Below are 12,835 nucleotides of genomic sequence, written 5' to 3'. Positions count from 1 at the left end.
AACGGAAGCTAACTGGATACATAAACGCTAGAAGTGCGCAGCCAGCAAGCCGGAACTAACAAGGAGCGAATTTGACGTTACGAGAGCGCGTTACAATGATTCGAGCGTCGGACAAGATGACCCCCCCTTCTCAGAACTCAAAGCCGAAAAAGATCGTCCGCTATACCTTTTAACTTCTAGTTTCGCCCTGTATTTTTAGCTCCGTCAACTATAACCAGATCCCCAGTCCCTGCAGGAGCAGAGAATCCACTCACCATGATGCTGCCTCTACCATGTTTCACCATCAGGATTTCATGATGTGCAGTGTTAGTTTTCCACAGCACATAGTATTTTGCATCTAAATTTTAAAGTTTCATTATGGTCCTTTCACATGTTAAACTAGTCCCCTCAATGAATGTGGCCAACAATTCCTCCTGCCACTGAACTTTACCCCTGACCGGTCTGCTGTGACCCTTTTTAGTCTTTACGATTCAGATTACACCGAATTTAAACTATACACCCCATTAGTTGTCACATGACAGACAGTCTGATGAAGAGGACGCTCTGGGTTGTCTATAATGTTCTTCATTTTATGAAGAATCCTTCTTTGCGCAGTCATCTCTAGCTGTTCTGGCTCAGACAGCCCAGAACAGATGCAGCTTTCTTTATCAGCTTGTGGAGCGCTTTAAAGGCATCGGCTCTGATGCTGCTACCCCAACAGATGATGGCAGAGGAGATTAAACTCTCCACAACAGATTTATAGAACATATCCAACATCTGGCGGCAAATCCTGAAAGGACCTAAGCTGCCACATGAAGCACAGTCTGCTCTGTCGTTTCTTGTAGACAGTTTCACCGTCTCCAGTCTGTTGTCCAGGTGAACAACTCTGAAGCATTTACACTCCTCCACCACCTCCACGTTTTCTCCCATGATGGAAATAGTGTTGTACTTATTCCTGTTTCTCCTGAAATCTACAATCTCCTTTATTCACATTCAAGATGAGATGATTGTTTCCACACAATGCCGAAAAAGCTGTCCACCACCTCCGTGTACTCAGCTTCTTGTCCATCTCTGATGCACCCGATGACTGTAGAGTCATCTTGAGTATTTCTGCAGATGAGAGGAGTTTTAAGGTTGAAAGAGTGAAAAGGAATGGCGAGAGTACGGTCCCCTGTGATGGTGCTCCTCCGCTGCTGACTACCTGGTTAGACTCATCACCCTTCAGTCTCACAAACTGTGGTCTTTTTGTCCGGTTGTTTCTAATCCAGGTGATCGTTGAGGCCTCCACCCGAAACATTCTGGGTTTACACTTGCAAAAACGTTTGTATGATTGTCGTTTAACTGAATTTACAGTTATGCACTACTTTGTGTTCCCACAAAATCCCATTAAATATATTGAACTTTGTGATTGTAATGTGACAAAATGTAAAAAAAAAAAATTTAAAAAGCATGAATACTTTTACAAGACACTGTTAAAAAAAAAACATTAGTAGTGCGTGCTTCAAATCTGACTCACTTCCAGCTTAACGCACGGTCTGGTGTGCTTCTGGGCCAAAAGCCCTCAGTAAAAAAAAAAAAAAAAAACCTTGTGAAACTATTTATTTTTTTAGCTCGGTTTAAATTGGATGTATTTGATGGCTGTTTTATCCACGCGGGAGCCTCGTTTAAGTCTGTGGTGGTCTGTGTGTTTCCCTTTTAGACGGAGCTGATTGGACAGAGCCTGTTTGACTACATACACCCCAAGGACATGGGAAAAGTGAAGGAGCAACTGTCTGCTTCTGAGCTGCACCCTCGCGAACGGCTAATAGATGCTAAAAGTAAAAGTGTTTCCGTCTCTGCCATATTATTATTATTATTATTAGTGTTATTATTATATTATTATAATTAACTGCATTGCGTCTAACACCACGGCTGTCTCCAGCTGGTCTGCAGGTCCAGGCTGACCTTCCCATCGGCGCGTCGCGGTTGTGTTCGGGCGCTCGTCGCTCCTTCTTTTGTCGCATGAAGTACAACAAGATACCTGTGAAAGTAGAAGAAAAGGAAACCCAGGCCAACACCTCTAAAAAGAAAGGTGATTGTAAGAAATGGTAACAAATGAGGTCTATTTTATGCATTTTTTTATTGACTGCATATCATTTTTTATTTTTTATTAAGAGTCTCAGAAATACTGCACAGTCCACTGCACCGGATACATGCGCAGCTGGCCAACCAGTCAGATGGGAGCGGAGGGGGAAGGGGAAGCAGACAAGCAGGACAGCTCCTACTTCAGCTGCCTGGTGGCGGTGGGACGCATCCATTCACACTCGGCGCCGCAAGTTAACGGAGAGGTCCGCGTTCGACCCACCGAGTTTGTTACGCGCTACGCCATGGATGGAAAATTCACCTTTGTTGATCAAAGGTAGATTTGACTTCCACACACAGGGTGGTGAAATGGGCTAGGAGATGGTGTTGCTTTTCAGTAGAAGGGACTAAGTTTTGAAAATCGTTTTGGATACATTCGCTGCTGGAATGTTAAAACGCTCCTTTTAAATAAATGATTTTTGCAGCTTAATTAGGGACTTAACAATAATTGTAAACGGCTGAAAGAAATAAAAGTGAATCCCCTCAAATAAAGGAAGCTATTGGCCTTCAGACAAGAGCTCTGTTTAGAGTATTGTGTTTAAACAATGATTGTTTTAACACCGTGTGTGTGTGTGTGTGTATGTGGAGGTGAAAGCACATTTGCGTCTTAACACAGTGTAGTTTCCACTGTGAAGCTGGAGAACTGGTTGTTTTAATGTTAAAACAAGAGTTTAGACACAACTAAACTCTGAAAACCTGTATATTTGTGTGGATTTCCATTAACCCACCTACAATCCAAAACTCACTTGGTAAAGTCACTATTAGCAGACATTACAGCGTCAGGTCTTCTCGGCAGCGGCCTAAACTCCAGTCCTCGAGGGCCGCTGTCCTGCAACCTTTTTGTGTCTTATTTCCAAATTGATTACCGTAAAAGGAACAGTAATCTATGTTTAAGAAAACTCACGTATTTGAAGAAAGTTATTTAAAAAGCTTTGCTCAATTTTTCTGCATTTGGCAATTGAAAATAATTTATGGTAATCCCACCTGGCCCAAAAGTGTAGGAGTTTACTGTGATTTAATATCAGGCAGTACGTATAAATAAATGGTTTTCAGTGTGGTGATTGACATCGTTTGACACTCTAATCTAATGCAGTTTTTAAAGTTAATGATTAATTTTCAATAATCCGGAGTATTTTTGCAAAGGTCCATTCCATCCTTTAAATTCCTGCTGTGAGACAACAAAGCAGATACTGTCCAAGAGAGTAAACACTCTTTCATCTAGGGCTGGACAATAATTCAATACCGATATATATCAATCGATAGACGAGTGATTCAATAGAAAAAAGGGTCAATAAAAAGTTCAATGGAACAGTTTTCCTTCCTTTTGCGTTCTAGTTTTTCATGTAGGTTAATACTACAGTCATTACATCTTCCCAACCAATCATAGCCAATCACAGACACAGGAGAGCTCCATCACCAAGTTTTAGAGTTCAGAGAGAACGTGTTTTTTTTTTTTTTTTTTTTTAAGACTTACAGTTTTGGTAAAAATTAGGTTGAGTTAAGAGTTAGATGTCATAAAATGGCCAGGACTGCACTTCAAATATATATTTTTAATTTTTTGATAATTATCGAAATCGATCAATCTGATTTCTATTTTATCAATACGGGGTTTTTTTCTATATCGTCCAGCCCTACTTTCATCCCAATTTAAGCCAAAAAGGTGAATGTTTTTCTGTAGAGGTTGACCGATACATCGGCCGGCCAATAGTCTATTTAGTCAATAGCGGCTTCAAGAATTGGACCAAAAAATCAGCAGCACTTATTGGGTATTGGTTAAACTGATGTCAAAATAATCGGTAAAGACATTGGCCTTAGAAAAACCTGTATCAATCGATCTGTTTTACACAATTTGAAATAGGGAAGCACGCGTGAAAATAGCAAATGAAAACTTGTTTCTGCGATCAAAATATTTTATTATTGGGTCAATAATAAGTAAAATATTTTTCTTTTTGATTTAGTTTTTTTTAGATGAATTGCATTCATTGTAATCCTTAAATAGATTTTTCTCTTAGTGTTGCACAAAATAAAACTTTTAATATTCTATTTGTTATAGAACACAATAAGTCTGTTTAGGAATGTGGGAAAAATCTATTTTTGCCGGGATAATTTATTTTAACCTTTCTCCCCACAGAGCGACAACCATTCTAGGTTACCTTCCCCAGGAATTGCTCGGGACCTCGTGCTACGAGTACTTCCATCAAGATGACTTGCTCCATTTAGCTGATCGACATCGAAAAGGTAGCTTACGTTTCTCACTTATGTTGCTTCTTTAAAGCCTTTGAAAATATCAGCTATTGTGACTCATATCCTCTTTACTACACGTTTACACATTGCTGCGATGCACATCAGTAAATTACTAGTTTTTGCAAAGTGTTACACACAGTACGTGTGGTCTGCTGTGTTTAACTTGTTGTTTTTCCTTCCTGTTGCCTCCTTATAGTCCTGCGGAGTAGAGAGAAGATTGAGACGAACTGCTATAAATTCAAAACAAAATACGGTTCTTTTGTCACTCTGCAAAGTCAGTGGTTTAGTTTTGTCAATCCCTGGAACAAAGAGGTCGAATATATAGTGTCAACCAACACAGTCATATCGTGAGTATATGCTTACTACGCCTGTTTTGGCTCCATCTAACCATTTTCTGCACCTGTCTGCTCGGAAAGTGATCAGCTTCCTGTCATCTCGTCCCCTGACTGAAGGTATGACAACAGCCGAACGGGGCGGTCAGGACATAAGTCGGAACAGTCGGGCAATTCCAAGGCTTCAGAAGGTCAGAGCATAAGAATCGCTAATCTGTATCGACGCACCGCTCTATGAGTTTCCCTGCAGCCGAGCATGTCGCTGTTGCGTATGAATGATGGAGTGGGTGGTTTTCCTTTGAAGTCAGCAAATTAAGTCTGACCTAGAAACATTTATAGGTCACTTTCAACATGTCGTATTCAGAAACTGGTGCAAACTGAAGGACGGGCTCGATAGGTGGGTTAAATATGGGAATCTAAAAGACGTTATTAATTAAATGACTGTTAAACAGCTTATGTGTTGTGCCTAAGAGTTTTTATCATAATGCTTGAGCTGAAAATGACTCCTGAAAGAACAAAGCCTTGCAGGTGAGTTGTGGTAACTGGTTTTCCTAAAAGCACATATTTTGCAACATGTCACTTGGCTGCATTCTGCAGAGCTGTGTGTGAATATTGCAGGGTTCTAACACAGTTTTAAAAAGTATAGATTTTGCTTTTATCATGATGAGAATAGAAAAAAGATTTTTTTTTTCCCAGGCTTCTTTCTTCTTATATTTAAAATGAAACGCGTCACGTTTCAATTGCCACGCCACGTGTTGATTTGACCCTTTTACCAATTATTATTTTGTTTTTGTTATTTGTTTTTTTCAAACTGAGTGATTGCACACATTCATTACTACCTGTCTGTAGAAAAGATTAAATTCAGGTCAAACTGAACCTATGAAATGTAAAAAAAAAAAAAAAAAAAATACAAAAAATTACTAAAACTTAAAATTTCTATTTTTCAAAATGTATTAATGCTACCAGAGTTAACAAAAAGTTATTTTATAAAATTTTATTCAGAATAGGATACTTTATTCCTTATTTGACAAGTCCAAGAGTTCCAGATTTTGAAATAGAGCTGATGACTAGTGGTCAATTCTTTATTATTTACGGAACTGATAGTAATTCGACTCAATTACTATTCAAGCGGGTTCAGAGATAATACTTTGTGCTCTGTTTTTATTTTATTTTTTACACTGAATAATAGCTAATTATTCATTTTTAAGGCACTTCATATAAGATGAGGGGTCAATAGCTCCTAAAAAGTTGGAAACCACCTAAATACCCTTTGAAACCACTCTGTATTATACTTTTATTTGTGTGATCCAGGAAGAAAAAGACTTGGTCATAAAATACACTATTTAGTCCTCTCTTATATTTAGCTTAGCTGACTTTAGTTGGTGTCTTTGAATGATAATGTTACAGATACAGTTTGTCTGATTTGATGACACTTTGTTGTTTTAAACAGACGGTGCTTTTAGCCTGGCCTGAAAAGGCCTTGACAATTAAAAATGCACATTTGAAGTTTTCTCATCTAACTTGTTTTCTTACAGACTGCAAGAAGTCCCTTCCGGTTATACCAGGCATCTCCTCTGCATCTGGAACAATGATTTACGCTGGAAGCATTGGGACACAGATTGCCAACGAGCTGCTGGATTTCAACAAGTATGGCTTCATAACAAGAGTGTTAAATAAGAGAAGAAGAAAAAAATTAGATGCTGAAAGAAGACTCCAAAAACCCATAAATGTCAAAATGGGACCAACAGAAAGGCTTTGCTGCTGTTGTTGATGTGAAAGTGCATTTCTGCAACCAGAAATAAACCTGAGAAGTTAACCTTTGTGCTTGGTGAGCAAAGAGCTCTCTAAGAAAAACATGAATGCCAGACTGAGGTTTGTTAGAATGATTGTAGACTAAAGACTAGGACTTCCAGAATAATATTCTTTAGACAGGATCATTTGGATGGCAGAAAATTGCAGGGGGAAAACGACGTCACACCTAATATAACGCACAGAGGTGGAAGTGTCATGGTTTTGGGGGTGTTTTGCTGTAGCAGGACCTTGTCAGCTAAACATCATGGAGTCCACGCCTAAATTTGGACAAGACGAAATTCATGGTCTTTGGGAACTGTTATAAAAATATTGAAATTCAAGTTCAAATAGAGGACGTAACTCTAGAAAGGGTTTTTGCTAATAAGTTCCTCGGTTTAATAATAGATGACAAAATCAGTTGGAAACCTCATATTCAACATTTACAGAGTAAACTCAGTAGAAGTATATCCATATTGGCCAGAGCTAGACATGTATTGAATGCTAAATCACTTCATACTCTATATAACTCTCTGATTTTACCATATTTATCATATTGCTGTGAAGTGTGGGGAGTTAATTACAAGAGCTCTTTACATCCGGTAACCGTCCTACAGAAACGAGCCATTAGAATCATTCATAATGTCGGTTATTATGAGCATACAAACCCGCTCTTCATAATATCCAGAACTCTCAAATTTGACGACCTTGTAGAATTTAAAATGGCTCAATTTATGTTCAAGGTATCAAAGAAGTTGTTACCTGAGCACATACAGAGCACGTTTTCTGAAAGAGAAGGGGGGTATAACTTAAGGGGTCACTCAATCTTCAAGATCCGCAATTTTAGAACAACAAGGAAAAGCTTCTGTATTTCAATTAAAGGTGTAAAGTTATGGAATAAGTTACATGAAGATTTAAAACAAAGCAATAGTTTAACACAATTCAAAAGAAGGTACAAAGAGGTAATTTTCAATAGATATACACATGGGGACAGAAAGCAATAAGGTGTGTATTGAAGATAATAACTTGGTGTAAGGGTTTAGAAAGATAAACCAGCATAAAATGGGAAAATGTATAGGTAAATATTAGTAACTGTTACTTCAAACTGCCACTTTGATTTTGATTTTTTTTTTTTTTTTTCTACTGACAGTAGGACTCTAAAGTCTCAAGTGTTTAGGGGTAGGAGTTTATAAGTTCTCACTTCTTCCTACCCCGTTTTGAGCATGATATGTTAACTGAAACAAAAATCTGTATTTTCTCTTCTTGTTATGCACTTCTTGTTACTGTGCACTATTTTATTTTTATATTTGTATCATGTTTGAATAAATAAATAAATAAAAAATTTCTACCATTTACAATGCTGTAAAATATATCAGTTGATCCACCAAGGACCAGCTGATATGTAACAAATGGAAAGTCTAGCTTTTTGTCTGATTGAGGTCCTGTAGCATGCCTTAAACCAGAAAACTCCCAGAAACCCCTGAAACAGTGAGGAGTCCTCAGATTAATGTGCGAGTGGGGGTGGATGGCTACAGGGAGGTTCTCAGTGAACCTACTTCAACCAAAGAAATTAAAAATATATATTGCAGGATAGGGTGTAATAACTTTTTCTTCTTCTATATAACATATTTTAGCTAGTAAAACAATAGTTGATTTTTGTTTTTAAAGTGCAGCTAAACCACTTTCTTTCCCATATTAAAAAAAATGATTAGAAATCTGTATGTGATGATTTCTTAATGAAGAACTGAATATTTAATGCTGTGTCCCAATTTTCCTCACATAACTATAAAACTGATTATAACTTACATTTTCTAGGGGTTTTCTTCTTCTTCTTTTCATCCATCTAATTAAGCAGCTGTGTTTTTCCAGTAACAGTGGTTGATACCGTTTTTGATTTGGTCTGTTCAGGCTGAACTCGTCACCTTCCAGTGGGAACGTCAGTCCGTTCAGTCTGGCACAGGATAAGTCTCCTCAAACTCTCCATCAGATCACCAACAGTGTAAGTTTCACTTTTAGTCCAGTAGTCCATGTAAATTTAGTCTTATCCCAGAAAATGGTTTCAATGTTTCCACCCAGTTTAGAAGTTAAACATCCCCCTTTCCACTAGATGGCGCTGTTAAAGCCCAAAACTACTCATGGAGAGCACAGGTTTAGTAGTTTGATTACCTTAGATATAATTTCACGTTGGATGTTTTTATTTATTCAATTAATCTAAAAAGAGATACTCTTAGTAAATTAACATGCTGTGATAAACAAGCGTTTTGAACTTAAAATATACATTTATTGCATCTTAAATGCATTGTGATTGGCAAAAACATTCAATTCAATTATCTGTTGACTATTTTTTGTTTTTGATTAACAGATTAATAATCGGATAGCAAGTGGTGCTTTTTTTTACCCTTTTATTTTTTTACAGAATTTTAACCAAGTAAAGCTAAAACTGCCACTTGAGAAGTTTTGGATAGAGCATATTTACAGATAAAGAAGTTTTTCATCTTAAATGCACGACGTGTATATTTTTTGTACAGTTTTGGCTTAGTTACTGCCCTGAGTGGGTTGTTTGTTCCGCAAACGTCAAGTTTTAAAGTCTTAACACTCCAGTTAACAACAACAATAAATGAGTTGACGATGATTTGAATAATCAATTAATCATCATTACTTGATCACAATGATTAGTTTCAGCCCTACTGTTTTTGCAGCAGCACAGATAAATAAGAAATATTGTTTTTCTGCGTAAACACTGGAAGGGCTTTGCATTACTTTAGACATTTTTCCGTAAAACACTTGTTTATTGCAGCTTTGTACATTTTCACGTCTGCAGTCAGGAAAGATGCTGGAAGTTTGGATGACATTTATTAGATGTTTAGTTTTTCATCCCATTCTGCCGAGGGGGCCTTGGTGAATCCTGGCCAAGTAGCCTAAACTAAATGACTGATATAAACACAGTAGACTTACTTGGTGGCCGAAACAAAACATAAGGTCTTAATATTGAATTAAAGTCATCGAATCGGCGGACCCAGGATGTCTATCACTCTGGAGGCCTTCTTTGCTGATTTATATTTTATTATTGCTTGTTTATGTTGTTGGAGATTAATTATGTAGCAGCAAACCCCTGCTTTAGGGGTAGGGGGCTCCTCCCAGTCCGTTTGGTCAGCATTTCGACCCGGATCATTTCCTTCATGACTGTTAAAGAATGCTCCTTGTAAAATAATATCAGGACTTGCTGTTGAAACTCCGATGGTGCATTGATTTATATTTTTTTTTAAATATAAATGATTTATATTTATATTATATAAAATATAATCTAAAAACAATTATATTGTTTAAATACCCAGATAAATTATGACACTAAAAAATACGCAGTTCAACAGCTCCTATCTGGACCTTAACTGGGCCTAGGATTCCTGTATAAATCATTTAGAGTATCTCTAAAAAGTTAATTTCTTTCTCTAATTAAATTTTAAAAAGTGAAGTTCAAATTAAATAAATTCACGACACACTGTGATTTATTTCTAACAATAATTTCTGTTAATTTTCCTGATTATGGCTTATAGATAGTGAAAACACAAATAAACAGTTTTTCAGAAAATTAGAATATTACAGAGGAAAAATACAGAAAATGTGATATTTGCTACAGATAAGTGATGGCCTAAACTTGACAGTTGTCAAGCAGAAAGTCGCCAACACCCTTCAGAAGGAGTGTAAGCCACAAAGGCTAATGGCTGATTTAGGCTAGCCGTTCACTGTCCTTTATCCGAGCATTTTCATGAAAAGTTGAGTGGAAGGAAAAAGTGTAACAGAAAGGTATGCAGTAAAAAAACATATTACCTTCGTGTACTTGCATAGTGAGGGATTTTGTAAAACTGGAAATTAACAAATGACCAAGTGCTTACAAGTGGCTTGAACCTAACTCTGAGTTCTGTGCAGGTGTTTTAATGCAACCACTCTGTTAATTAAAACTCTGTTTATTTTTAAAATAATATTTTAAAGGATGCATATCACTGTATGAAATAATCAATTCAATTCAATTCAATTTTATTTATATAGCGCCAAATCATGAAACATGTCATCTCAAGGCACTTTACAAAGTCAAGTTCAATCATATTATACAGATTGGGTCAGATTATACAGATTGGTCAAAATGTCCTATATAAGGAAACCAGTTGATTGCATCAAAGTCCCGACAAGCAGCATTCACTCCTGGGGAAGAGTCATCTGCATTGTACATGGCTTTGCTGCAATCCCTCATACTGAGCAAGCATGAAGCGACAGTGGGAAGAAAAACCACCCATTAACGGGAAGGAAAAACCTCCGGCAGAACCGGGCTCAGTATGAACGGTCATCTGCCTCGACCGACTGGGGTTACAGAAGACAGAACAGAGACACAACAAGAGAAACAAAAAAGCACAGAAGCACACATTGATCTAGTAATCTGTTCTACATTAGATGGTAACAGCTGGTGAGCCGTCTTCTCTGGATGATGTCACAGTTAACAGAACGCCAGACCAGGTGTACCTACTATGAAGAAAAAGAGAGAGAGCAAAAGTTAAAAGCTGAAATGACGACAGTCATTTCAATGTAATACAATGCAAAACTGGAGAACAGTAGACTGAAGAACAGTAGAAATCAGTAGAGTGAGAAAATTAGACCCTGATGTCCTCCAGCAGCCTAGGCCTATCACAGCACAACTATAGAGATAGCTCAGGGTATGAGCCACTCTAACTATAAGCTTTGTCAAAAAGGAAAGTTTTAACATTAGTCTTAAAAATAGATAGGGTGTCTGACTCACGGACCAAAACTGGGAGTTGGTTCCACAGGAGAGGAGCCTGATAGCTAAAGGATCTGCCTCCCATTCTACTTTTAGAGACTCTAGGAACCACCAGCAGACCTGCAGTCTGAGAGCGAAGTGCTCTGTTAGGAACATACGGGGTAATCAGAGCTCTGATATATGATGGAGCTTGATTATTAAGGGCTTTATACGTTAGAAGAAGAATTTTAAATTCTATTCTTGATTTAACAGGAAGCCAATGAAGGGAAGCTAAAACAGGAGAAATATGATCCCTCTTGTTGATTTTCATCAGAACTCTTGCCGCAGCATTTTGAATCAGCTGAAGACTTCGAACTGCATTTTGTGGACTTCCTGATAGTAAAGAATTACAATAGTCCAGCCTTGAAGTAACAAATGCATGGACTAGTTTTTCAGCATCACTCCTGGACAGAATGTTTCTAATTTTGGCGATATTCCGGAGGTGAAAAAAGGAAACTCTGGAAACCTGTTTAATATGAGATTTAAATGACATGTCTTGGTCGAAAACAACACCAAGATTTTTAACTTTATTACCAGAGGCCAAGTTAATGCCATCCAGATTAAGGGATTGATTAAGAACTTTATTTTTTGAAGACTCTGGCCCAAAGATTACAACTTCTGTCTTGTCAGAATTTAAATGCAGGAAATTTAAAGTCATCCAGCTTTTGATGTCATCAAGACATGACTGCAGTCGAAGTAACTGATTGGATTCATCAGGATTTATGGATAAATATAGCTGAGTGTCATCAGCATAACAGTGGAAATTAATCCCATGCTGTCTGATAATTTTGCCAATCGGAAGCATATATATAGTAAATAGAATTGGTCCAAGGACTGAACCCTGTGGTACTCCACAAGTGACCCTAGAGTTTGAGGAAGATTTATTATTAACATGAACAAACTGGAATCTGTCCAACAGATAAGATTTAAACCAGCCTAATGCTTTTCCCTAGCATTACCAGGGTTTTCGTCCTTCCCCCTGAAGTCCCGAAAGAGGGTCAAAAGACCCTGAGTCCAAACTGACGACTCTGGTGGCTCAAATTAGCATCCCTTGTTCAATTGTAAATAGGGCCATTGCCTGAGGAATCAGCAAGGGGGGAGGAGAGCCGAACTCACAAAAGCATTCCACACTTCTGTACTGTCAGGCCAGAAGGTACGTGTGAATAGTCCATGTTGGGGGTGGGTGCGATCTATGATGGAGGCAGCTCTACAGTAGAAAACTAACCAAATTAGCAACACGGGTTGGCGTTCAAAGTTACTGCAGGACTATCATTGGATGGGGTTAAATAATAATAATAAAAAAAGACACATTTTACTGTAGGCAACCAGTGTTTACCTTACAAGTTTTCCTTAAGGAGCTGTTTGCTGATTTCATACATCAGAACACCCAAGAAAACAACTTTTATTTCATTAGATTATAATTGCATTGCATTTAACAAGGTCCCCTTTTTTTACTCTGACCAGTTTCCCTGTATCTAGTGAATATAGCATCCCCCAAAGAATAAAAGCAACCGACACTATCACTTTACAACTATTACCCTGCAGTGTGGATAAAACTAAATAC

The 12,835-nt window shown here is 37.7% G+C and overlaps 1 protein-coding gene across 3 annotated transcripts in view; it reads left to right on the top strand.

Moving 5' to 3' along the window:
• arntl2 (aryl hydrocarbon receptor nuclear translocator-like 2) overlaps positions 1 to 12,835 on the top strand; it is a 37,810-nt gene that overhangs the window by 15,299 nt on the left and 9,676 nt on the right. For all 3 annotated transcript variants that reach the window (XM_036151067.1, XM_036151076.1, XM_036151072.1), the window contains 8 exons: positions 1,679 to 1,796; positions 1,901 to 2,050; positions 2,134 to 2,377; positions 4,232 to 4,338; positions 4,541 to 4,691; positions 4,797 to 4,867; positions 6,212 to 6,323; positions 8,373 to 8,463. In XM_036151067.1, coding sequence (XP_036006960.1) covers positions 1,679 to 1,796; positions 1,901 to 2,050; positions 2,134 to 2,377; positions 4,232 to 4,338; positions 4,541 to 4,691; positions 4,797 to 4,867; positions 6,212 to 6,323; positions 8,373 to 8,463 — 1,044 coding nt within the window. The remainder of the gene's footprint in view (positions 1 to 1,678; positions 1,797 to 1,900; positions 2,051 to 2,133; positions 2,378 to 4,231; positions 4,339 to 4,540; positions 4,692 to 4,796; positions 4,868 to 6,211; positions 6,324 to 8,372; positions 8,464 to 12,835) is intronic.

Source organism: Fundulus heteroclitus, chromosome 2 (genome assembly GCF_011125445.2).
Source record: "Fundulus heteroclitus isolate FHET01 chromosome 2, MU-UCD_Fhet_4.1, whole genome shotgun sequence".
Lineage (NCBI taxonomy): Eukaryota > Metazoa > Chordata > Actinopteri > Cyprinodontiformes > Fundulidae > Fundulus > Fundulus heteroclitus.
This window is presented reverse-complemented; position numbering and strand designations above follow the sequence as displayed.